Source organism: Micropterus salmoides, unplaced genomic scaffold (genome assembly GCF_014851395.1).
Source record: "Micropterus salmoides isolate LMB-PRFRI ecotype aquatic unplaced genomic scaffold, ASM1485139v1 Ms_hic_scaffold_2650, whole genome shotgun sequence".
Classification (NCBI taxonomy): Eukaryota; Metazoa; Chordata; class Actinopteri; order Centrarchiformes; family Centrarchidae; genus Micropterus; species Micropterus salmoides.
In genome coordinates, this window is record NW_024041874.1 from 1 (window position 1) to 25,000 (window position 25,000).

Genomic DNA, 25,000 nt, shown 5'->3' on the forward strand with positions numbered 1-25,000 from the left:
GTGTGTGTTTTACAAGTTTGCAAATTATGGAATAATCTACCTTCGAACCTCCCCTGCACTTTTTATTATATCAACTTTTCACTGTATTCCTTTTGTCAAAAATAAATGAAATGATACACAGTAACAATGCACAAGGACACACTGAAAGAAAGTTTTGGTTGTGTTACCACAGTCCACGGGTCCGTAGGGTCCAAGGTCCAGGTTAGTGAGAGGGAACGACACAAACACTGTGCTTTTACTGATGGACCACCGTGACATCGTAAAACGATTCAGATCTAATCGTGACTGTTAAGCATCATTATAATCACTTAGTAATAGTAAGGTTAGTACACTGAGTAAGCTTTGTGGCCAAGGATACGGATCACAATAACCTGGGGAAACCTTTGGATGGACAGCCGTTTGGTGCACTCTGTATGCCTGTTACACCTCTCACACATCTGAAACAAATGCACACATGCAAAAAACGTTATTAAAAGCAGCTGAAATATTGAGGCAAGTGTGATCCACCACTCTTGTTATTTAACTTTGTATTACCTTTCTATAAATTTTGATTGATACAATATCAATATACCATTAAATATAGAGATCCCGCTCCCTGTAACATTTTGAAATCAGGTACAAAATCATTTACATCCTTGTACGTCTACCAGACTCAATTGAAAAAACATAATTTACAGCACCAAATTACCTTTAAAAAATATATTTTTCTTGTTTTTTGATTATAAGTTCCTTCTTTTATGTTTCTTTTATCTGCTATTGTTATTTCTGTTAGCTTTGCCTTGCGTTATCTGATTAGATGTGTTACATTTAGACCCACTGGATATTATAGGAGTCGAATGAGGTATGTAATCAGGGATGTCGGCTGCAGGAAACAAACAATGATTTAAAAAAACGAATACATTAAAAAAATATAGGTTACAAATCAATAATAAAATTCAGTTTTTGGAATGAACCATTCCTAGCAATGGTCTGTGTCATTGACCTTTGACCCTAAAGTGAGAGACGCATCGAAGTGTTGTAATCCATAGGTTTTGCACTCTCTGTGTTAACTCACTGGTGAATTCTCCTTGTCCAGTTTCTCCTCTTGAGAGAAGAGGTCCAGGCACTCCCTCAGCGTGACCTCCCCAGCAGAGCTCCTCTTGGGGATGGGCAGTGACAGATCACAGAACACATCAAATGTGTTGGAGTAGTGGGAGCACACTGAGCAATGCAGCGAGCTCCGCAGCTGGCCTGCGAACAGGTCTGCGAGAAGGGTGGCGAGAATGATCAGTGGTTGCCCTCATTTAATGATGCAGATGAGACTAATGGATTGCTCCCCTCACCTACTATTCTGCTGTCATCTATCTCCAAGTGCTTCTTCCACATGGCCGCCGCCTCTTCTGATATCCTAAAAGAGGATGAAAGACGATTGAAAGAAAGAGAACAAAATGTGGTCACATGAAGGATATCAACATTTCAAATATAGAATGGTTTCCGTATAAACATACACACCTAAATCTGGCAAATTTTTGTTCGGGTTCCTTTCCTGATCGTCGAACGTAGGGTCTGCGGTTGATTTCTGTGTGCAGCTTGTCCAATAGGAACCTGAGGAACTCCTGTGCGTCCTGTTGACTGAACGCGGAGACACGGGAAGATGTAACATGTATTTTTCTATGCAACTCTCAACTTCAAAACCAAAAAGCACCATCAGTGCTGGTGGCAAACAGTTTCACAACAGTAATGTGGGCTTGCACAAAAATCTCATGAATAGCTGCATTCAAGCTTGAGGAAAAATCAAAACCATCATCTATATTCTCACCTGTAACCACTGAAGTAGGGCACCGCACCCTTGAAAATATTGTAAAACTGTCGTGGATTTACAACTGTCTGTTCTTCATTTATATCCCAAAGGCCTGACAGCACCTGAGAAAAAGCTGGTTCATGGGGACAAAGAGCAGTGAGGACAGATGAAAACATAACATGGGAGGGACAATAGGAAGAGGAGGGAGCAGCAGGAGCATACCTTCCATGAGCTTAGCCTCCTCTCTGGAGAACTTCTCATCCCTGTAGGACTTGAGGAGGCAGTAGTCCCGCAGGCCACGTGTGTGAGACAAACACTGGGCTACTGCATTCAGGAAACACTAAGTTGGAACAACGTATAGTGGACAGTGAACATGTTAATGAAAAAAATAACAATTCTGGAAGCTTTGTTCTTCCAGGACTCTGCGTAACTCACATCATTAAACACTTACTGTGTTTCCTATGTTTCTGAGGCCAACCCTTCCACTTCCTAAGGTGAGCTGCTCTTTCTGGAAAATAAAGACAACACAGGACCTGAACTACTGAGCGGTTATTTCTGTATTAAGTCTTTCTCCTATTTTTAATTTGTATACACATGTAGCTCACTGCAAGTGTGCCCTACTATTTGACCCCTGGCTGTGTCTGTAAGACACAGCGCTGTCTGTCTGCCTTAACCCTGCAATGTCAGTGTGTGTACAGCACTGGTAGGACAGATTTAGCCTTCTTATGTCATTGACATAACAAGAGTGGCTAAAAGGAGGTCAGCCTCAAGCATTCATCCTATTAGAGACCAAGGAGTGCTGACAGGTGCTGAAACACGTGTGTTGATGTGTACTCTCCATCAATTCCTTGACACGATTTCTCTGTCTGTGTTTATGTTCGTCTCATGAGCGCCCCATAAATGCTACAATACGAACAAACCTACAAGACTACCAGACTTGAAGGTCTGAGCTTAAACGAAAGGGCTGCACAATGTTGTGTTTTGCACACCTCGTTGTCAGTGACCAGAAGCAGGCCCATCAGAGAGGTGTAGAGGACAGACTGGGAGATGTCGGCCGTCTCTCTCTGCAGACCGTTCTGTGACACCAGGGTTCGACGCAGGGCCTCACAAGAGCCCTCCACGTTGACGCCACTGGCTCCAGGCATCCTAGTATACCAGTAAACCTCAAAAGTGTCTGCCAAAAGGGATCCTCAGGTGGACAGAAGGGCTTCCCAAAGAAGTGATAGCACAGTAGGTTGCACCACCTCTGTTTCTTTTCACACTCAGGGTCAAAGGTGAGCAGAACGTAATGGTAGTTCATAAGCAGTATGACAGAGAGAAAAGAGTCCTCTTTTTTTAATGAATGTAGCAGATGATAGAGTATTATCGTCTCTTTCCAGGAAAATGAATAGGGATGTCATTCACAGCTGAGGGAAAAAGAATAGGATTAATTTAGGAAGGCAATTTAGGAGCATCCCCTTAAGGTAAATCTTGAATAGATCGAGTTGATCCACTCTGGCTCACAATTCTCATAATTAATAATAATTACAGCGTGCAGAGCAGCTCGGAAGAGTCAAGGTCTGACAGAGAGCTCAATGAATCCAGTTCTTAACATATCACTTTCAGGATACGTATTTACAAAAAGAGAATTCTGGACAACTCATCTCAAGTGTTCATTGGTTAAATAGCCAATTATAAAACCAATAAAACAGAACATGCCACTCTCACAAGCAATGTTCTACGATGTTATCAAAGCCAAACCTACTCACATTGAGGTTTTGTCCAAAATCTTGCAAATAAAGTTAGTTTGCATATAACGCCTGACAAATATTGTAGCATTATTGAATAAACAGAGCAGCTTGGACTCACCTGATCACTTGGTCACTCTATCTTGGACACACAGTCCCAACCTAACTGTTCCCATCACCTGCTGAGCTGTTAAAAATGCATAAGGGGACGTCTACTGTTTCACTGTGTGTCTGTAGGCTAGAACTGAAAGTCTACCTCTCTCCCCTGCCCTGTCACCGAGAGAGAGGGAAAGAGAGAAAGGGGGGGGGGGGGGGGGTAATCATCACTAATCTTTTCTTTGTAGATCCTGTTGGCTATACTTAGACTCGTCTTTGTGCACTTTGCCATGAATACATCAACAAACCTTTAAGTGTCAGTTTATTTAAAAAAAAAAATGAACACAGAAACATTTTACACAGTAAATTCACATTCAGTAATACTGTTCCCAAGTTGTACAGTACACATCCCCCATCACACAATCCATCAGAAAATGCAAAAAGAGAAAATTATCCTTACAGGAAATTCTATGCGTGTGTAAGCACAACCATCTTTCACAGATAGTCATTATTTTGTTTCCTCCAATGTCAATGTACAGATATATAGAATGTCCCCAGGCCTCCTGACGATCAGTCTTACAGTCAGCGACTGGTATGGTCTGCCATTTCTGCGTCCGAGCTGAGGCTGAGCTCGGCTATGTGATAGAGGGCGGGATCGGGGTGAGGGGAGAGCTGCGACTGGCGGGTCTGGGCAGTGCTGTCTCGTGACTGGACAATGGCTTGGCGCAGGCAGGTGATCCACTGCTGCTTGCTGAAGGAGTCGTTGGCCTGCAGGCTGTAAGAGTAAGCTTTGGAGCGCCCTCTGCTGCTCACACGGAAACAGTTCCTCACTAGGAGATGGGGACGGGACGGGGAGGGGGGGGGGGGGGGGGGGGTGGACGAGAGAGGGAAAGGAGGGAAGGAAGGGTTTAGGTTTCACTTCGACCAATGGGGATTCCATCTATTCGCTGATTAAAGCTTCTAAATTTGGATGATCTTTGTCATTCATCACATATCAGGAACAACAACATCAGATCATGCATACCTTTATCATTTCCTCCAGTGAAGGCTCCCCTGAAGGTGCCCCCTCCACCAGCCTCCCCATCTGGGATCTCCTCCAGATGTATCATGTTATTGGGCAGAGGCTGTCTGTACACGTGGAACACCTGACCTCCGTCTCTGTCCTCCCCGGGCCTGCTCAGCACCAAAGCCAGCTCAAACAGGAAGACGTGCAGCCGCTGACAGAGGAGGCAGACACACGCCAAGTGAGAGACTTGGCTTTACCACAATGTTCACCACAATATTCAAATAGACATTAAGAAAACGGTCAGGGTTACCATAGAAAAAATAAAATTTTATTTTTTTAAATAAATTACACAGAAATGACAGTAACAGTAAAAAGAGATGATACAGAGTCAGACTTTAAGTCAGATTTAAGGGCCTAAGATCAAAATCCAGCCTTGGTCAGAAAGGAGCAGAGGTCTGTATGTATATGTAGGACTTGACCCTTTTCACTTGAGATACAAATAATTCAACGCCCTCAGGAGAACCACTTGAAGGTCAATCATTAGACATAAAAACTGAGAGCCCCATTACCTGGCCCTTGTTGTTCTTGAGTTCTCCGTGGCAGTAGAGGAAGCGGGACTGCTGGATCTCTGGCACTCTCTGACTGTCTTCGAGGTAGGCCAGACCCCGCCTGTAGAACTGACACTCCGCCTCTCCTGTCTTCTTGTTCACCTCCGCCACGATGCTCTGGATCATCTCCAGCTGAACAGAACAATGTGCGACCACAACATGAATGCATTTTATGTGGCATTCAGGTGATGAACAAAGTGAACCGTCTCCTCCAACTGTAGCTCTTGTAGAATTGAAATTAATTTTGGGATGGCGTTATGAATAGGATACGACTCACACCATATATCTCAGCAAAATGTAAGTGAACACAGCATCCGGTTTCAAATGTGAGATTTTAAAGACTACAACCATCTTAAACGCAAAACTGTGTCCTGAACAGCAAGATATATGAAGTAATAAAAAGACCAGCCAAACTGGTGACTATGAGGTATTACTTTCAAGTTGCTAATGACATATCACAGGATCACTGGCTTCTGAAGTTAATGTTTCATAAAACAATTATCTATTGCTGCCATTTGGAGCCGCTAAAGTACAAAGTATTTTAGATTTTAAAATGGAGCTATTAGGTAACGCCAAATGTCTGGACTTCCCACACTAACAGACTGAAAAAGAGTGGGTTTGAAGCAACCCATAAAGCCTAATGGTACAATACTTAGTAGGTATTTATTGATTTTTGATATTGTGTTCATACATAACAGCCCTAAGGCTTCATAATTTGGATTGGTGCGTTGTAATTCAGACTGACAAATGGTGATTTTCATGCTACTAAGAAAAAAAGCTTAGCACCTAAAAGATTGTGAAACTAAACAAATGAGTTGCAATAAATAATAAATAAACAAATTATCACATTCAAAGGAAACTCAGGTCTATCTAATTTCAGCTTTCAAGTGCCATTTCAATTCACTTCTGACTCTCCAGCACCCTCACCAACTTGAAATAGTGAGGATGAGCACATGAGACAAGTCACATTATGTAAGACCAAAGTCTGCAGGTCCAGAAGGCTTACATGTGGATTCAGCAATTATCTCAAGTAATTAAATGTGCGTGCCTTCACATTCACGTGTGAATGCACTTGTACATGAATGGGCTGGACACCAACTTACAGCATCAGGCAATGTGTCCTCATCCGGGTGGTCTGGAGGTGTGCACTTCTGTATCTCTTTCAACAACAGAGGGTATTTGACCAAACGGCTCCGGGGCAGATCCAGGAAGTTCCACAGGTCCAGTTTCCTGCTGAATGAAGACTCCTGACACAGGCGCAGGAAGTGCTCCACTCTTTTCTCATGCTTTTTCTGGTCAAGCAGTGCTTTAGCTCCCACCTGGTTACAGCAATATGTAACGTAGGCCTCCAGGCAAGGGAACTGCAGGGAGGAAGAAAGGAGCAATGAGACAGGATATTTGAAGTAGAGACAAACACAGACTGAACTCTATGACTCTGGTTAAGAGAGGAACATAATAGCGCAAATACAGGAACTAGAGAGAGTGAAAGAGAGTTAAGCCCCTTTTCTTGGTTTCCATGGAAATACTCACCCAATTTGTCAGAGTAGGTCCCACCTCTCCGACCGTCTTCTCTGATCCCCTCAGCCGCTCAAGACGAGTAAGAAGTTCTGGCAGGGAACAAAAAGAAGTATTGAAATGGATTTTTGAACACCAGTGTTACTACAGCTCACAGACAGATAACCACAGAAACATCACTCTCAACTCATTTAACTTCCTTTACTTAAAAGGAAAAAGACATCACATCAGCAAATTCTCTCTGTGTGAAGTGAGTGAATGGACATTCTCCTTGTGTGGTTTTACACACTTGGTTTTAGGGCTGGACCTCATAGTTGCATATCACAACAATAACAATATAAATAGATTGTATATCATCATATGGCAGATGGATGTTTTAACCATTGATGGTCAGTGCAGTCAGTCACGAGTCATCATATGTGTAAAGCGAGACCTTCAATAACTAACGTAGACAGTTTAAAATGAGAATTTATTTGGAACCATTAATTTGGACAGAACTGTGTGAAACGAGATTCCTATGATTCCTCTGAAAGTCAGCGAGTGGTGATATTTTATTATCTAATTATTCTAATTATCACTCAGCTCTACTTGCTTTAAATATGATTAGGAAATGTGGAGGTTGTGTTGAGGCGTTGAGCGACATAGGATAAAGGAAGTGTGCGCAAACCAGAGATGCGGTTTACCTTGATGGAGTGGAATGAGAGAGTCCAGTGTACCAAAGATCTTTCCAAGCTCACTCTCTGTCATGATGTCCAACTTCAACATGGGCTCATAGTACACCTGGTAGGTAAGTTAAGAATTAGTGCAGCACTTGTGAGAAATTGGTGTCAGGACAAGTGGAATGAGGCTTTCAAATATATTAAACTTGAATGAATTTGTTCTGATATAAAGGTAATAGAGATCAAATGCTATTTTTAAGTGGACAAGTACCTTCTTAACCAGACTGAGGTCCTCAATGAGTTGTCTCTCTCCCTGAGTCAGCTCATAGATCACCTGCAAAAGGGTGAAAAACTGTTCAACAACTGGACACATGAACACCAACACTGGGATGCAAGCACACGCAGTTCACAAACAGCAAATATACACTTGCACACCATGTAAAACACACAGACGGACAAGCATGAGCTTTCCCAGCTGATTGTTCAATAAAGGAAGTTGAGCCTCCAGTGCCAACTCACATCCTCTTTCGTAATCGCTGAGTAGAGCTGCTTCAGAGAAATAAAGAGTAGGCACTAATCACTCCGCCCACACACTGCAATCACAGCCCCACAGCTTGACCCCCAACCCCCCTCCCCTCCAAAAAAACACTGCATTATTAACGCCAGCATAAAGTTTCTGCAGCTGAACTACACTACACACATGCTGGACCTCACACCTCTTGACGTTTGATCTCCTTTGCGGTGAGGTCATGGCTCTCCACAGTATCACTCCAGCATTGGCTGTTGCGCCGGCGTGGGAATGACGAGGCCTTCGAGCGAGGGCGCAGGGCCGGGGGCAAAGGTCGAGCCTCTGTGCGAAAACTGATAGACCGCTGCGAAGAGAGTAGAGTGGCTGAACGTGTGCACGCTCAAGTCATTTTGCACATGGATGGGGTGTGTGTGAGTGTGTTTGTGCACTGATACCGAAATGGATTGCCCGATGCGTTTCAGAGCCGGGGTCTTCACTGGGGTTAAGACACCTGTGAGGCTGTTGGACTTTGCCACAGGTTTGACCCTTTTATTGCTGGGCTCCTAAAATAAAATAAATGTTCCAGTTTTGATAAGAACAAAACACTCCACAAGCTTATCAAGGCAGGCCGTGTACTTTAAAATAGTTTAAAACAGCTGAACAGACATCTGGCCTCTGCAAAAAAAGAGGAACACCTCACCTCTGAATCCTTCATGTGGTCGGATATCATCTCACCCTCCTCGTCATCCTCTTCATCCTGATAAAACAGGACGCATCAGAATAAGTTAAAATTGAAGTTGAGAGAGACATGAGCAAGTCCAGGAAAATGGAAAAAAAAGAGATGTGTAGAGGGGGGTGAGATATTGCATGGTGCAGATCTCTCATTTCCTGTGTGACACTTTCAAAGAGGAAGAAGGTTAAAACTGTGCCTCTGTAGTAAAATACAAGATGTCTGCCTGCTTTTGCAACACTTACCACATCAGCTGGATATTCAGTGTAGTAACAGAATGAAAGGTATTTAAATACTGGCAGTGAAAAATTTATTTCTATATGAGCAATGGTGATGAAGGTTAAGATGACAGCAAAAGAGGAAAGCTGTGCAAAATCACAGCTTAAACATGAGTTTAAGATTCGTGCATCCAGAGAGCCTCTGTGGCTGCACAGCTCAACATAATGCTCACATCTCTCAGTTAGCTCTGCCCTCAGCATTGTGGTCACAAAGGTAAGGTTGACTAACTTCCGCTAGTTACAGAGAACGAGACATGAAGATGAAGAAGAGGCACTGGGAGAGAAGAGTTTAATGGTGCGTCTCAGATAGCACTCACCTCCAGGATTCTGATCACAGTTTCAGGGGCCGGATCTTGTTTTCTCTTCTTCTAAAAAGCAGACATTTATGTCATTTATGTTCTGTGTTTTTCTCGGGCTTCAAGGGGAGAGCCTGCCTATGTTTTACACAGTAGAAAAGAAGGTGAAAGAAATAAGGTAAATTGTGTGACTTACCCCTGCATGGTCACAAATGATGGAGGGCGTCTCCCCTTGCGCAGACCTAAAATTGTTAATAGGCACAAAGCAAACATCCATATTGTTTTGTTATTTTACTTGAAATTAATCTAAATAGCTGCATTGGATCGGAGTAGTGTACCAAAATGACAAATTTTTTGTGCCTCAAGTTATATAAAAGTACATTATTGATAGAGACATGGTGATTTTATTGCAGTTTTTTTTCCAGTGAGATGAACAGTAATATAAACGGTTACATTCTGTCACCATGATGTCAGATGTGCAAACATTCATGCCTCCAACATATTTAAATATTCTACGCTGTGGGATGTTAATCCCTGCCCTTTATATACAGCACAAGGTACAAACAGTAACAACGAATATTTAAAAAAAACAAAGAAAGAAAAAAATCATACCAGGAAGTCTTTGTTTCACCAGTCTCCTCCACTTCCATCTTTTTCTTTGTCTTCAGTGCATCTTCACCGAAACGTCACACATTCTCAAAGTGAGAAACGTTGAAATAGATTTTAGATTTGGACTATCTATATACTGTTTTAGTAGCATAGAGGGACTTGTTTGCCAGCAGCTTGTCAGAGTTCAGTGCACTCCTTCCTCCTCACTTTCTTCCTCATCTCACACACGACCACATCCTTTTGAGTTGCACATACTCATGTATCCGCTGCTCTCTGGGAGGAGGGTTCATAACTCCACTTTTCAAACACAGCCTCACTCAAACCTGTCAAGTGATGGAACTTAAAACACTTACCTTTTAGACAAAAAGGGGCCCAACTGGACGAACGCTGTGTGACAGGAAGAAGGTGGTAAATGTGTAACTACAGAAAATTATTCATGAAGTGTCTGTTCCTTTTAGCATCCTCAGCATTGTCAGAAAAAAACTGATTGGGGTTTTCATTGTAATTTCACAGGTAGGCGTTTAGCTGATTCAGACTGCGCTTCCCGGATATGCTCTACAACGAAACTTCTGAAAGAGCAAGAAGCCAGTCAAGACAGGAAAAACACTAATATCTCACACTCAAGTGTTAACACTTAAAGCCAATCAGATACATAATTTACCCAAATGCAACCATACGAAAAAAGTCAAATAACCACACAAATCCAGGTATGTTTTTTACATGTTTATTCACTATCACACTAAGTGCTCCCATTTCAAGATACATCTCATTGCCTTACTCTTGTACTGTAATGTCATTTGGAGTTAACAAAGTAGAAACAAGACAGTTTATGATCTACAAGGTATGTGCTCCAAAACTTTACCCATCCCCCAAAAAAATAGAAATTAATGAAACACGAAATATGAAGAGAAAACTGATGTCATGTGCAAGAGCCCCTCCAAAACAACAGGGTGCTGGATGAGGTGGGTGTAGGGGCGCCTCAAACTGGCGTGAGATACGATTATTTTCAGGAGATGCTGTTGGCTTGGGGTGTAAGTGTCTTGAGGTGCTTCTACAGTTTCAAATTTGGGGTCTCTGGTAGAATTAGGGGCAGTGATATATACATTACACTATTTTCGGGATTCTTGGCTGAACATCTTTGAGAAAGAACGAAACAAACAGTAATGTGGGACCAGGTCTAAGAGACAGGGGTTGGAGGGCAGGAACAAGTAGAGTGGAGGGGAGTCAGTTGGCTGGATTAGAAGGTCCTCCGTTAGTGCTGAAGGCTAGTAAGAGTGTGACGATGTTTCAGAGGGACACTAGCTGGACTATGGAGTACCAAAAGAGCACTAAGGCTTAGAATTAAACTGAGCAGAGGGGTTCTGCTGTTGAGAAACATTGGGAGGTCCAGTATACATGCTCCCTTCCTCCAATGACACCTCCTGTTTCCACAGCCTAGCACCAACTGGATGCTTAACACACATACAAGGTATCCTTTAATCCGCATACTGGGGCTATGTACACTCAGGCACAGGTTAAAACAAACCACAGGCCTCAAAAAACAAAAATAATGATCCACTAGAGCTGACCTGGATCAACCCACCCACCCCCAATCCCCACCTCAACTCTTCAGAGCACCCACCCTGCGCACCCCCCACACACCCCCTGCAATCCACACCCTCCTGTGGATGGGTTTAGTATGGAGCTCAGCGGATGGTGTATCTGACATAGGGCACTTCCACGTCTTCATCTGACAAGTCGTTACAGCATAGCTCAAACACCAGGGCTTTCACATGTTTGCCCAGCTTCTTTTTCGACACTTTAGTCACAATCTCCGTCATCCTACAAGACACAAAAGAATACAATTATGACAGTGAATCAAACTCAGACTGAAATTTTATGCGACTGTTGCTAATGAAGCAGCCATGTGAACAATGTACTTACGGGAGGTCAAGTCTCTCTTTGAGTTTGGCAGCTGGCATGAAGAAGGAATACAGCATGGACACTCCCTGAGAAAGCATGGTGATCTCCAACTTATGTTCATTCTGACAAAAGAACAGATTAGGGTTTGGTTAACTGTACACCAGAAACCACGTGGCAGCAAAGTGCAGAGACAAGTTGATTTGAACATACTTTAAAGTAATCCAGGAACTGCCGGAGCGTCATCTCCTCTCCGTTGGGCTGCAACCCTGTGACCTCGAAGCGATCCCACAACGACCAATCAATTTCATAGTACTGTCAAAAAACAGAATAAGGATTGATACCATAATAATGCCAGATCACAAATAGACATTACAAACAGTAGCAGAGCAGAAATCATTCATTTTTTAGATATATAAAAAAACTTTTTATTCGTCTCCTCAGCACACACTGATAGAATCAGTGTGAGAAGGTGAGTTGAACTCACTTACACCCAGTCAGACTACATCCGTCTGGTGCATCAGTATTAGCATGGCTGGATCATCATTGGAGCTCATAACATCAAATGACTACATTTGGGTAGACTTTTAGAGATGACACTTACATACACACATTATATATTGAGTATTAATGGCAAAAATGTATTCCTACAAGCTCAGAACAAACAGTGATACGCATGTTGCTGCCTACCTTGTGTCTGGGAGCAGCGATGGGCTCAGAGAAGGCAAAGAAAGGCAGGGCCAAGTTCATGAAGCCATTCTTGAATGACTCCAGCTTCTTGTGTCCTTGGACAATTTTGATGAGCTCCAGGCACACCAGGCCCACCACCGCGGCTGTGGTAGTGGCGATGGCAGGAATGATCTTGCCAGCGATCAGCTTGCTCTGGATTAAATGGTGATGAGCGTCAGCGTAAAGAAAGAAAAAAAGATGTTAATAATTATTATAAACACCACCAGGTAAACTTCTGTATTTAATCGAGAGATCAGGGGACTGCAAGTTATTATTTCACCCAAAGCCAAGTGTAAAATGTGTGCCCCCACCTTGTGTCTGTCTGTGGGGGGAATGTCGTAGTTCTCTGCTCTCAAGTTAGATGCTGCTACGATGAAGTCCATGTGGAAGTTGCTGTCATCATCCTGTTAATAGAGGCCACCACACAGTCTCAATACAACATTAACCTGCACTTGCAATAGGACTACAGCAAAATACTGATATAGGAGAAAAGATTGCGTACCTTCTCAAAGTCAATGGAGCAGAGTTTGAACTGGGAAGACTCCGGGGAAGGCAGCTGCGCCTTCAGCTCCTCCAGTCTGGAGTCATCTATAAACAAAAGGGATCAGTTTGCCTTCAATGTATAAGCTATTATCAACAATAAATCAATCCCATTAACACATTTCTTTGGCTGAAGATCTTTAAAAACTTGAATGCACCGATTTGCCCATCTTACCAACAGAGGAATTGCTATTCTGCAGGTCCTGATCAGACACATGGATTTTAACCCCTGAACGAGGGGTGAAGGGTGGCACCTTGACCTCCTGCAAGATCTTGATCACGGCTGCACGATCGGTGCTTCCTGGCAGGCCGTATGTCTGGGCATACAGGTTGGCTGCCGCCATTATATAGTCCACGTGCAGGTCCTAAAAAAAGACAGTGCTTCTGTCAGTGTCTTGAGACTAGTTTTGAGCGGACAGTGGTCAAGTAGGTGTACATACGAAACATAATAAACCCATACTTACATTGCTAGTGCTGAATTCTAAGGGGTGAGGACATCTCTTTGGGCCAGACCAGAAGGGGGCACCAGAGCTGGTGAGCTGAAAGCCACAAAAAAAAAATAATAATAATATAACACTAAACCACTAAAAAACAAAAGCTTAAAAGCTAGCTAGGTTTGGCAATGTACATTTCATAATAATGTTCCATAACTGCATATTTGTCAATTTTACTTTTTAAAGATTTGTTGGATCTGTCATTTTTTGGACAGCCAATAGAGAAATAACAGAGATAGAATGACATGCAACAAAGTTCTCCAGCAAGGTGGGGGGCGTTATGGTTCATGGCCAGTGCCTTAACCTCTAATCTACTTACACATTTTTGCAGCATCTCAATGACTAAACAGAGTCAACTAATGTGAAGTGTGTAAGCAAAAGGGAGAATAACCACGATAGATCAGCAGTCTAAAGCAGTCTAATGCAGGTCTAAAAGCCCTGTTCATGATGAATGCAGGAGTTGTGACTTCTCAATTCTTTTAGAAATGGGAGCAGTAGATGCCAAAATAGGGGGAAACCTCAGACCAGACAGCAAGTGCTGCGAGACAACTGTGCAGTGGACTCGATATGTACCTGTTCTGGGGGGAAGTTGTGCAGTAGCTGGCGGATGTTGTTGCTGTACTGGCACTGCCAGTGGTTGCGTGCCCAGGCTACACAGTCAGCCAAGCTGTGGGGGCAGTCTGTGACAAGACTCTTGTAAACAGCCTCCAGCACCTCCACAGGCTGCGCTCCAGGAAGTTTCAGAGTACGCTCCATGAACTTTGGATCTCTGCAAGGACAATGATAATGAACTTCATAAGCTGGTTAACATAAGTGAAGGGCAGTCACCTTTTCTTTATCAGTTGTTCACCCAGCAGGGTCAGTGTAAGAATTGTTTTAAGCATGGGATTTTGTTTTGTAAAAAGTTTAAAATTAGTGCTGGGCAACGATTAAAGTTTATTGCGATTAATCACATTGTTATGCGCAAAATTGAATAATGAATTCTAAAGTAGTGTATTGCGTACTTTTAATTTAACTACTGTTTTTTACACAAGTGCAATAATGTGGTTTGCAAACACTAAACAAATAAGGTGCTTTTTACCAGTATTGTTCCCTTTATACAGTAGCAATAATATATTTCTTGTAGATCTCAACTTAAACATTAATATAACCAAATATAAAACCAATGCTATTTGCCACTGCATTACCTTTTATAGCTTGTTAACACAAGTTAAGAGTCCAGAGCCCCGATCATAACAGGCACCTTCTGAGCAACAGCTTAACATATTTAAATCTGTTTGTTTTTTTCTGAACAGGTATCAGCAGAAATATTTCTTTTATGAGGGAGCAGCAAACAGTCTGTTCAGTACCAAGTGTCCCTGTAAGAGTGAGGTGAATGGGTCGCCTCACGCACATGCCCGCTGCTGAAGTTGAATTGTCTTGAACTTTTTGTAGGTGACGCGGAGAACAAATCACTGTGAGAGAGACTGATCCTCCAGAATTTATTTGTTTACTACATAGGACATCAACAGGAGGGCATTCGCATGGCAGAGCATCCCCACAAAACTAGATGATGGCCTATCCGGTAAAGTTATGTATAATTTTAAGTTAAATAGGCTATAGCTGTGTAGCGCACAGAAGCCGCAGGTGGGTGATTTACAGGCTGATCAACATCCCACCACTCCTGGGGCACATGGTTTGACTGTATATGTATTCAGAGCCAGTGAGCAACGGACTTTCACTTCATTAATGTGCAATAAAATAATTGACGCCGTTTAAATATAAAAAATATATAGTAATATAGTAATAATATCAAATACTAAGAATTACCATATGCTGAGCCCTTTTACAGATTGAGGCACAACCATTTAGCGCGCTTAAAGAAATGAGAGATCACCAAAACATTCCATCAACACTTGAAGACCATATCCCCAGCTCCAACTATTAATATTAAAAAGATGGCATGGCCAATTCGGCATTCAATTTTATGATGAAATGAGAATGTTATATGTATAGATAAAGTACAGTGATGCCACATGGTCACTTTGAAATGACAGTGAAGGCAACTCACGTGAGGTACTGCATGGCATTCTCTGGTGGCTGTTTGAATAGTCCCTCGAACTCATCACGGGCCCACTAAACAGAGGACATTGAGAACAGATCAATTATACACAAACACAATTTTAGTATGTATTTGTTTTAGAGTGATGTAGTGTCATTTTCTAGAGCTTGGCAAACAATTTTCAGAAATATATGAACTATTAAATACATTTTTACCAAAAGCTGTTAGGGCATGGCATCTTCACTCATTTTACATACATATTTTGTGCTCTAGTAAAACAAGACTTTAACATGTGATCTGGACTTTGTAAATATAAAATCAATATAGAATGCTGTTAGAATTAATGCCTTTCTAAATTGCTCACCCAGCAGCCTGTGTTAATCTGAAGTGCAGCCGTGTTCGCGCCTACTGACCTGCAGTGTGTGTTCAATGGCATTTGGAAAGTTTTTGAGTGTGCAGATGGGGATGGACTTCTCAGGAGGGTCTTGGCTGGAGCTGTATGACTCTGTGAGGAAGGGAATCACAACCTGGACATTGCCTTTGGTACCCAGAGTACCAGACTCCAGTAAGGGCTTACGGTAGTACACACACCTCCGATCCATGTACATACCTGCAGAATTGACAAACAAAAGGCACAGGACAGCGCTTAAATAAAGAGGGCGATTTAAGTGCAAAGATATTAAATTGCAGTTAAACATTTGAAAGAATTGAAATTTCTGTGTCTCCTACGTGCGTCAACATTGTCCAGTGCATTGGCCACTCCGTCAAGGCTTTCAAAGAAATCGTCGTCATAGACCCTCTCCGTGTCGGGGCCCACCCTGTTCTGGTGACCGGTGATCTTGATGGAGGGGTTCATCTGCTTTACTGCAGCAGCAGCTGTGTCACTCTTCATTTTCTGTTCCCACATACGTACACACAATGTTAATAATGACCCTTTCACTTTCTGATCAAATTCTAAACATTAGTATGGCAAAACACGCAAATTTTAAGAAGAAGAAAACTGACGCAGTGGTCATCCTTGTTGATGTGACTTTTTTCTAGGAAGGCCATACGAAAATACTTATTTTCGTGTATGATGTGTGGTTTTTTATATTTAAAAAAGGTCCCTTCATTAAGGACATTTCAAGAATAACTCTGTGGCACTTGGCTGTCAGTTGTGGGTTCCTTCAACCACAATTTCCTTTTTAACACCTTGATTCCACCGGCCACTGCTCCATGACGTCATGTCACACGTTTATTCTTGATATAATGCGCAGATTGACGTGGCTTCCCTGAAACCTAGACAAACTGTAATAAAAAAGAAGCAAAGCGGAGAACTGTAGTTTCTGAGACGCTTTTGAAACGTGCTGCATCTGGTATAGTCTGGAATGGCGGTCATCAGCTTCACAGCTGGGACAGGTTGTAGCCGTGCCCGGTGGAATCAAGCTGTAACAATGTCTCCCTTGAATAAACTGAGGCAAACAATGTCATGTAACAATAATAGTGTTCCAATACCAATCTGTACTTTAAAGGTCACTGCAATTCATTTAACACCACCTGAAATAACCAATACTCTAATACATCAACAATGAGCCATTATGGCCACAGGCATTCAGTTTCCTTCATCTAATCTTGTACTATGACATCATCCATCAGCAGCAGTTAGAGTGCACTCAGGAGCAGTTGCAATGAAAAGAAAATCCATACACAACACTGCTTGGAAATATCAAATTCAAGTCGACAAATGGCCAAATGCTGTGCACTATCTGCTTCATATCTATCAAAGGAAAGGGTTGAGCAGAGATTATACTGACCGTAACATCAGAGGGTCTGAAAAGGAACTGTCTGTTCAGGTTGGACTTCTCTATGGTGTCCATGTCTGTTACAATGACCTCCCCATCCCCGCTTGCCAGACCAATCATGGCAAAGTTTTTCAATAGCTCACAGCCAATGGCACCAGCTCCCACCTGGAATGATAAAACCTCTCAGTGAGTAAAGAAATTCAAGTTGTACCGCATGGTCCATGTATTAAACACCATTTAACAAACTTCTATTTACAGTGTTCAGTAGAGAAATCCAAGTATTATACTCTGACAGAGCATTCATGTGGTATGCCAAATCAAAAATATGGCAATGTCAGAGAAATATTACTGTTAAGCATAAGGCTGGCTATATTAGGAGTTTGTTGACAAATACGAAGACAGACAAAAAAAAGTGTTATTCTGTCTCTTAATGCTTCATACATTCTCAGCACAAACTTCTACTTCATATGCAAATCTTAGAAACCAAAAAAAAAAAAGAAAAACGAACACACACCACAGGTCTAGAAGGCTAAATCATTTCCATAATACATTCCTAAACTCCACTGTAGTTTTTGGCTTTGGCTACACAAACAATTGTATTTAGTTCAATTCATTGCTGGTTTTGGTCTGGCCTTTTTGTGGAATATCACCAGACTTATTCTTTTAATCTCCCCTTAGCAGCAGGATGCCAGAGGAGGTGTTGGAATGTTTTCCATTGGACGACTCACCAGGAAGTACCTCTGTTTGGCAAGCAAATCCTGCAGCTTGGTGCCAAACACTGCAATCTGCCCATCATATCGACTGTTCCTCTGGAAGAAAAGAAAGACAAGGCAGAAAAGAAGCTTTAACACCATAGTTTGTCACCATCATGTCATCCGTCTTCAGTATTGGTGTGCGCGATTTGCTCTGAACACCTACAGGGGCGCACTCTTCCTCTGTGAGCACAACTCCTTCCTCTTCAGCCAGGCACTCCAGGGCATCGAAGTACAGCCACTGCATTATGGGCATGAATTTTCCTGTGCATGCCTGAAAGAACAAAGAGCACATTAAAAATGTAAAAGAACATTTATGATTTTTTGAAGATTTATCAGGGTTTGAGGTCCAAATATGTCAAATCCCAGATAACAATAATCAATTTCTTTGACTTGACTTACACAGCAGTATACCAAAAGACGTAATTTGAATTAAATAAAAACACACACCACTACAGCAGATAGTGTAGTACTCAATCCACTGACCTTCATCACTTCCTGCGCAGCCAGACCCCCAATGAATGCATTGACAGGGGCTAGGTCTCCAGCAGCAACAAATGACAACTTTTTGAGAAGGCTTTCATCCAACTCCTCCACTTTGGCAGACCCCGTCAGGGCAGAGCTCACCTCTTTGGCCATTGTCAACAGCTCATCACCATCAGCCTGAAATACACACCGCTCAGCATGTTACAAAACTCAGACTACTACTAATTGAGTGTAAATGTTCCCATTTAGTGCTGCACAATTTATAATGGCAACTATCAAACAGTTGGGTTTTATCCATAATCATTAAATCTACCACAAATTTACCTGGTTCCAGGGTACAGGAAGGCGGCTGTGTTTCTTCTGGAAAGCGTGGATAGCCTGGAAGCCTACATGCAGCTGTCCTGGACGCTCAAACTTGGCAAAGTCTGTCATTATGAACTCTGGCTCAGCAATGGAGGAAGAGATGGATTTCTGCACAAGATAAAACGTACAAGAAGATTGTGAGGACTGAAATTTTCAACTAAGCTAAATTTTTTACTTACGAACAGCAGGTGATGTGGTGGCACCACTGTTGTGATGACAGACGTTTTGCTTATGCAGGGTATATACACAGGAATCCTGAAGTAAAATTCAATACCTTTTTAAGACTTTTTCCAAGACCTTTTCAACATAATTTAAGACTGCCGTGCCACTTTGAGCTGTAACCGATTAAAATCAGCCACACACCTTTAAAAGGGACATTTGAGTTTTTAAAAAGGAATTTAAATACATTTATAACAGTTATTGCCTATGTGTCATCAGGTTGTAACGCCACCTAAAAATTTAGGCATTCACCAACTTTCTCAATTGCCTATAACAGCCGGTATGGGCTAACTGTTTTCTATGTGAAGGACTGGTCAGATTTCCTGCGAAAAGTAACTGTCTTACATAAGCTATGACGTTTATGTACGCAACATTACAGCAAATCATGTGAAACAGTGTAATTTAGTTTTTTTAGTTGGTTTAAATTAGATAATGTGAGCTTGCCTGCAATGATACGTGTGATAACTTTAAATCGACCACTTGATCAATACAACAAAATTCAATTAGGCCAGGAGGGAACAAAGATGAAGATAATAAACTCTACTCTCTAACTGTATTAGTATAATATAACTAAACTAAATTAAAAGTATATTGTTAATTTAATAGTGAAGTTTGATATTAAAATATTCATTATGTTAATATATTAAATATAATTTCATATAATAGTATAACTTACCACTACTATAATATTAATTCAAATTACAGCTGTTTGAGTTTGGGGTTGTTTTTTTATTCATTAACTTTGTGCAAGAAAAATGCTCCAGGCTACCTGATAGTCTCCAACCTTGATTTTGGGCAGGCTATTAACTTTCAACATTTATAAAGTTTGCTGCAGCACAAGCATCGGCTTTATGAAAAGTTGAATGTGTTTCAATAAAAAGGCACCGATTTAGATAAAGCCAGTTAACGTTAGCCAAACACACACACACACACACACACGCTACATGAATTTTCCCTGTTGTCTTCCGTCTTACCGATTCAGCTGCTGGCAGCGCATCTCGCTCTTGTTTTTGAGGAACGGGGCTGTTCAAGTGGCCACAGAGCGAACGGCCAACCGGGTTGATCCCGTTACTCCTGATTGCCACTCCGACTATGTTTTAGACGGTTAGCATTGAGGGTCCGGCGGGGTGGGAGATTACGGTCGGTTGTATATTTTCCGGTTCGCACGGATCTACTTTTTGGAGCATGGTAGATCCCTGCGCCTAACATTATAGAAACGAATCACGCAGTCGCTACTCACTGCCTGTCTAGTATTTTTGGCAATGCATTATAAATAAATACATTCACCTACCACTTTTGGACAAACAGGATTTTCACATTGAAAAACATATCTTCAAAATTTAATAACTTGTTAAATGGCGATACTTTTTAATGGCCTTAATTTTCGCAAAATTGATTTATTACCTTTTAAGACTTTTTAAAGACCCCGCGGACACCCTTTGATGCCAGCAGGTTTTTTTAATAGAATTTACTGCTATTGTCACCATGACATAAACCTGGTGTGGAAAACGGCAGACACTTACAAATGCAATCTTCTTGGGCATCTTGACCTGGGAGACAATTCCTCCTCTTACGTAATCTGTAAAGCCGGTTGTGTCACAGATGCTGAAAGTGTAGGGTCCTGGACAGAGAAGAAGACATGAATATTTGTAGTCATAGTAAGTCATAAACCAGAATATCCAAAACTTGTCTTTCTTAAATAGAAACAAGTCCTACCCAGAACTTTAATTTCCACTGGCTGGCAGCCATTGAGCTCAGTCATACCCTGAACCTCTGTGAAGGTGACAAAGTCTCCACTCTCAAAGCCATGACGAGCCTCATCCAGACATGTCACAACCCCTGCACTGTCCTGGAGAAACCAAGAGTGAGCAACTTTTTTGTGTCAAACTTTAAGAGCAATACAAAAGCTTTTCCTTTTTCCCTAAAAGCAGCAAGAGGATGTAAGGACTAACCTTGGTGATCATGGAAATCATGGCACTCAGTGGCTGTTCTCCATTAGTGTCGTACACTATCATCTCCTCACCAAAGTCACAGAAAAGCTGGCTACAAAACACACACACATAAATATTAGACATTGACAGACACATATACACACACTCCATGTGAACTATAAATAGACAAGGGTGAGAATCGTACCCAAACAGACCACGTGTGTCTGCAATGATCAGCTTGATTCCTTTGCTGTGGCAGAACTCTCCTAAATGCTGCTGCTCATCCAGAGTGGAGTTAGTCAGCACTACCACCTAGGTTGCAGAGAGAGACCAATTTAAATCACCAACTTTTCTTTCCTTTCTGAATGCTGAAGTGGGTGGGACACTAGCTTCAGCAAGTTATACCTGGAACTTGGTCAGGTAGTCTTCAGTGAGTGCTCCGGTGTAGGCAGTCACAGGAACGTAGTTGTTGAGTTCAGCCAAACGGAGCTGACTCACTTCTGCTCTGTTCTTTCCCAGGTCCTCTTCCCGAAGGTAAAACTGACCAAACAAAAATATATAAAAAGATGTCAGGGAAGAGCTGACAGTCAACAAAGTATTAACTGCCAAGCATGGCAAAAGAAAAAATAAATAAGAATAGAGACCATCTTGTTTTTACAAGTGAAAACTTCTGTCCATACTAAGGTTTTCAGGTCATTAGGGAACCGTTATCCCTCCCACACAGAAATAAACACAACAACAGCTAAATATTTCTCTATCAGTTGGTTGACAAATGGGGGCCAAAATCCCAGCCGTCATTTAGTTAAGGAAACAGACAGAATTTAGTCACCCCACTTGATTGCAGCAATTTAAATCCCCGCTATGTCACCTCTTAACCCACACGATGATTTAGCCAAATACACAAAGTGGCTGTACCGACATTCAAAACGAGCAATCAAGAGACATTTGGAGGCGACACAGAAGTGGCGTCCTCTAGGGTTTGTACAGCTTTTTAAAGTCAAGAACTTTTCAAGGTAGAAAACCAAATCTTTAATTTAAAATTCTTACTGAATTGTGAAAAACTTTCCAGAAATCCTTTATAGCCACAACAAACACTGTATCGTCACTTTGTTATTTTATCAGCTGTTAATTTTAACTTTTTAAAGATTTTATGTTTTGATCATGATTATTTAATGCTTGAAAAATCTCCAGAGTAAGGAATCAACAGAGGACTTCTCTAGCTATAAATGAATGTAGCTCCTCGCTGTAGCCATTTTCTCACCATATAAATTCAGTAATCTGTCCCTGGAAAGAAATTTAAGATCTCAGTAAAAATGTATAATATTTCTGACATCAAAATACTGAGTGAAGTTTAGAAAAAAAATGAGGAACACAGTTGGAGCAGTTCTTCCCGCCCTCCCTTCGCTGCCAGAAGCAACCTCTTGCAGAGAGGAGGGAGTGGTTTGTCGCAGCCATGAGCCAAATTTACAAGAATTTGCCAAATTTTAAGATTCGTGGCAAACTAAGATAAACAGTTAAGCTACATAAAGACCACTTTCATTTTAGCTTGTTCACAATAATTCAGTATTAGCTTTCCAACAACAAATGCGGACAAAGCAACTTCATAACACCCAGTCAGGTCTTTGCAAGGATGTGTCACTGTTAAAATATGAAATTGATTCTAGCAGGTTTATCCAGTTTTAAGAGTTTTGTAAACATATGTTTTTAGATAAAAAAAAAAAAAAAGCATTGGCTTGACACTTGGCAAATTTAGCCAAGTGTGAACATGGCCAGAGATTTAGTGGCCGATTTAAGGCTACTTCATTTAAAAAGATGGATTATGTGTCATATAAGTGACAGTAATATACAGAGGCTATTTCAATTCAGCTTGAATGAGAAAAGGACACTGGGACAAATGCCAGCGGCTGAAATAGAAATGTTGGAGCGCACAAGGTTTAACGCTGACTGGATGATCACAGATACAGCTCTAATCACAATCGTGACATTCTGTAAGGTCATAAAGAAAGCCTCCTGACTCAACACCTGAGCCGCCTATTCACACAGTTATCTGCCAGGCGTTAGACATCAGAATTCAGTGTCTCAGCCTGATAGATGTAAACAATCTCGCCACTGTAATGATGGCCCAAAACAGGCTTTAGCTCTACCATGATTATGACCCAGGGAGCGGCCACCCGCTGATAAATCTGGGTCAGGCCATGGTTAGCAAGGGTGGGGGTGGGAGCAGTACTCTTTTTTGGATGGCAACAATACAACACAACGAGTGACTTAACAGACAAAGCCACCTTGCAGCACCTTGGAAAGACTATGGAACACCAGATGAATCTCCAATCAAGTATGACAACAACACACAACCAATGTCTGTATGACTGAATTCCACACACCTGAGAGGAGAGGTCTCTCCATTCTGCAACTCCTTGGTCGTGCACAGTGACTCCTCTAACTCCTCCCAGGATGACGTTCTTGGCAATCTCCACTCCAAGACCTCTCATACCAGAGACAAGGACGCTGGAGTTCTGCATGCGCTTCATGGCATCATGGCCCAACACGTAACTGCAGCGGGAGAGAAAGTACCGCATCAGTACAACTATTCACTCTTTAACAACCAGCCTGATGATAAATCTTCAAAGTATGTGTCAGCTCGTTTGAGGACAAAAATTCAAGAGAGATAAGGCTTACAGTTGTCTGGAGTACAGGCCTTCATCGATCTCAGCATCATTGCCATTCTTAGCCATGCCCTGGGGAGACACAACATGGGTTAAAAATGAGTTTGTGTAACAAGTTTACTTTAGCAAAAGATTTATAATGTATGTGTTAGTTCTTACGTTGGCCGGTGTGTGGGACAGATCAGTTCTGACAGAGTTAGAGGAGGAGCAGTGGGATCCCGTCTTCGTCTCTGTTCCTGACAAGCGGCGCTTCTTGGACAGCGGCGAGCTGGACATCTGTGCACAATAACACTTTGTTAAAGACAGTCATATAAGGCACAACATCATTTCCCCTCTGTCAAATATCCATTGTACATTAATTAATACACATTTGTAGCTTCAAGAATTAAATAAATCAAGCAGACAAAGGTAACAAAATCATCCACATGGAGGTTTTCAAAAGACAATGGTTTCAAATTCAGACTGAAATAAGTGGAAAATATATAACTCAATGCTATGGTTCCATTATGACAAGCAACCCAGTCCACCCTCATGTTGAAGAGAAAGGATTTCTAGTCTAGGGAGCAGCTGGGCTGGCTGCAAGCCAAACACAAATCTGCTAGAAAACGAACTGAGCCTGGGAAAAGACATGAATAGCAGCATTATCATTTCTTTTCATGCTCAGAGACAACACTGGCTTATTTATGGACTCCTATTGTTTATTATACCAGTGTTTAAGGGCCGCCAACATCGTTTCAACAAAAACAGCTGAATCATTAAAACTTCACTGCGGTAAAGTGAGCAACACCTCACGGTGCCTCGCAGGTGGCACAATGGCGCTAGAACTATCCTTGGTATTAAGAGATAAAAGGGCGTTTATGGACGTATTTTAAAAAAAACACCAACCAAAGTACATTGTGATTAACGGAATAAATCAAGGCAAACAGTCACTTCGGGAAGTGAAACAGGCCGCAGTTTCTCGAACTCGCGGCAAACATTTCCGCATCCAATGCAGCGAAGGTTGACTTGTCTGCGTCCTTAAAGGTCAGTTTACACATCTTCAACTGATAAAATGCTGGGCCAAGTCAAATAACGTTACAAACAAGTAAAATAACGTTTACATTTTATTGTCACCTGAACGCTGACTTGTTCGTCAAAAACGAAAACGAAGCATCCGGCATGATACAGCACCGAGCCCCACGGTTGTAACGTTACTGGAGTTCCTTTGCACAAACGAACTGGTAACAAACCATATTAACCAATAGCTTTTAACGTTTAAGAAACGTGGATCAAATATCAGTTTACACCACA

The 25,000-nt window shown here is 41.8% G+C and overlaps 3 protein-coding genes and 1 non-coding gene across 5 annotated transcripts; all 4 read right to left on the reverse strand.

Moving 5' to 3' along the window:
• Positions 1-167: 167 nt before the first annotated feature.
• usp21 (ubiquitin specific peptidase 21) lies at positions 168-2,925 on the reverse strand (the record flags this gene model as incomplete). The annotated part of the gene is made up of 9 exons (XM_038739698.1): positions 2,770-2,925; positions 2,232-2,288; positions 2,003-2,120; positions 1,799-1,913; positions 1,492-1,611; positions 1,323-1,387; positions 1,055-1,242; positions 359-437; positions 168-275 (listed from the first exon to the last, which is right to left on the reverse strand). Coding segments are annotated over exons 1-9 (1,006 nt in total), but the record flags the coding sequence as incomplete, so codon positions are not given.
• Positions 2,926-3,908: 983 nt separating this feature from the next.
• On the reverse strand, positions 3,909-10,048 carry arhgef3l (Rho guanine nucleotide exchange factor (GEF) 3, like). Of its 2 annotated transcripts, none has more exons than XM_038739696.1 (13): positions 9,816-10,048; positions 9,400-9,445; positions 9,225-9,272; positions 8,600-8,656; positions 8,355-8,462; positions 8,108-8,263; positions 7,663-7,725; positions 7,416-7,512; positions 6,748-6,824; positions 6,321-6,578; positions 5,179-5,349; positions 4,628-4,820; positions 3,909-4,433 (listed from the first exon to the last, which is right to left on the reverse strand). In XM_038739696.1, the coding sequence occupies exons 1-13, from the start codon at positions 9,851-9,853 to the stop codon at positions 4,186-4,188; spliced, it is 1,560 nt and encodes a 519-aa protein (XP_038595624.1). In that variant the 5' UTR covers positions 9,854-10,048; the 3' UTR covers positions 3,909-4,185. The 2 variants fall into 2 exon arrangements, with proteins under 2 accessions (XP_038595624.1, XP_038595623.1); XM_038739695.1 differs by having other exon boundaries at positions 9,225-9,275.
• A 472-nt stretch (positions 10,049-10,520) lies between these two features.
• On the reverse strand, positions 10,521-24,020 carry uba1 (ubiquitin-like modifier activating enzyme 1). Its single transcript, XM_038739694.1, has 25 exons — positions 23,870-24,020; positions 23,724-23,782; positions 23,429-23,597; positions 21,453-21,587; positions 21,253-21,359; positions 21,069-21,159; positions 20,833-20,965; positions 20,640-20,737; positions 18,859-19,005; positions 18,535-18,711; positions 18,215-18,322; positions 18,025-18,105; positions 17,309-17,461; positions 16,245-16,410; positions 15,929-16,125; positions 15,525-15,589; positions 14,048-14,243; positions 13,445-13,519; positions 13,156-13,345; positions 12,943-13,028; positions 12,752-12,844; positions 12,402-12,593; positions 11,925-12,026; positions 11,736-11,836; positions 10,521-11,633 (listed from the first exon to the last, which is right to left on the reverse strand). Exons 1-25 carry the CDS (start codon positions 23,984-23,986, stop codon positions 11,498-11,500), a joined length of 3,174 nt encoding a protein of 1,057 aa, XP_038595622.1. The 5' UTR covers positions 23,987-24,020; the 3' UTR covers positions 10,521-11,497.
• LOC119919287 lies at positions 12,147-12,263 on the reverse strand. Its single transcript, XR_005447670.1, has one exon. It is a non-coding gene; the product is annotated as a small nucleolar RNA U6-53/MBII-28 (small nucleolar RNA).
• Positions 24,021-25,000: the final 980 nt, after the last annotated feature.

What these genes read in the sequence shown, in the direction of transcription:
- arhgef3l (XM_038739695.1), bottom strand. Translation starts at nt 9,853, where the DNA reads ATGGAAGTGGAGGAGACTGGTGAAACAAAGACTTCCTG. An exon ending in ACCTCAGTCTGGTTAAGAAG is followed by an intron (nt 7,513 to 7,662) that starts GTACTTGTCCAC and finishes CTTACCTACCAG; the next exon opens with GTGTACTATGAGCCCATGTT. An exon ending in TCAAGAACAACAAGGGCCAG is followed by an intron (nt 4,821 to 5,178) that starts GTAATGGGGCTC and finishes CTCCTCTGTCAG; the next exon opens with CGGCTGCACGTCTTCCTGTT.
- uba1 (XM_038739694.1), bottom strand. Translation starts at nt 23,986, where the DNA reads ATGTCCAGCTCGCCGCTGTCCAAGAAGCGCCGCTTGTCAGGAACAGAG. An exon ending in GGAGAGACCTCTCCTCTCAG is followed by an intron (nt 21,588 to 23,428) that starts GTGTGTGGAATT and finishes TTGTTTGGTCAG; the next exon opens with TTTTACCTTCGGGAAGAGGA. An exon ending in CAGAGGAAGAGTGCGCCCCT is followed by an intron (nt 18,106 to 18,214) that starts GTAGGTGTTCAG and finishes CTTTTCTTCCAG; the next exon opens with AGGAACAGTCGATATGATGG.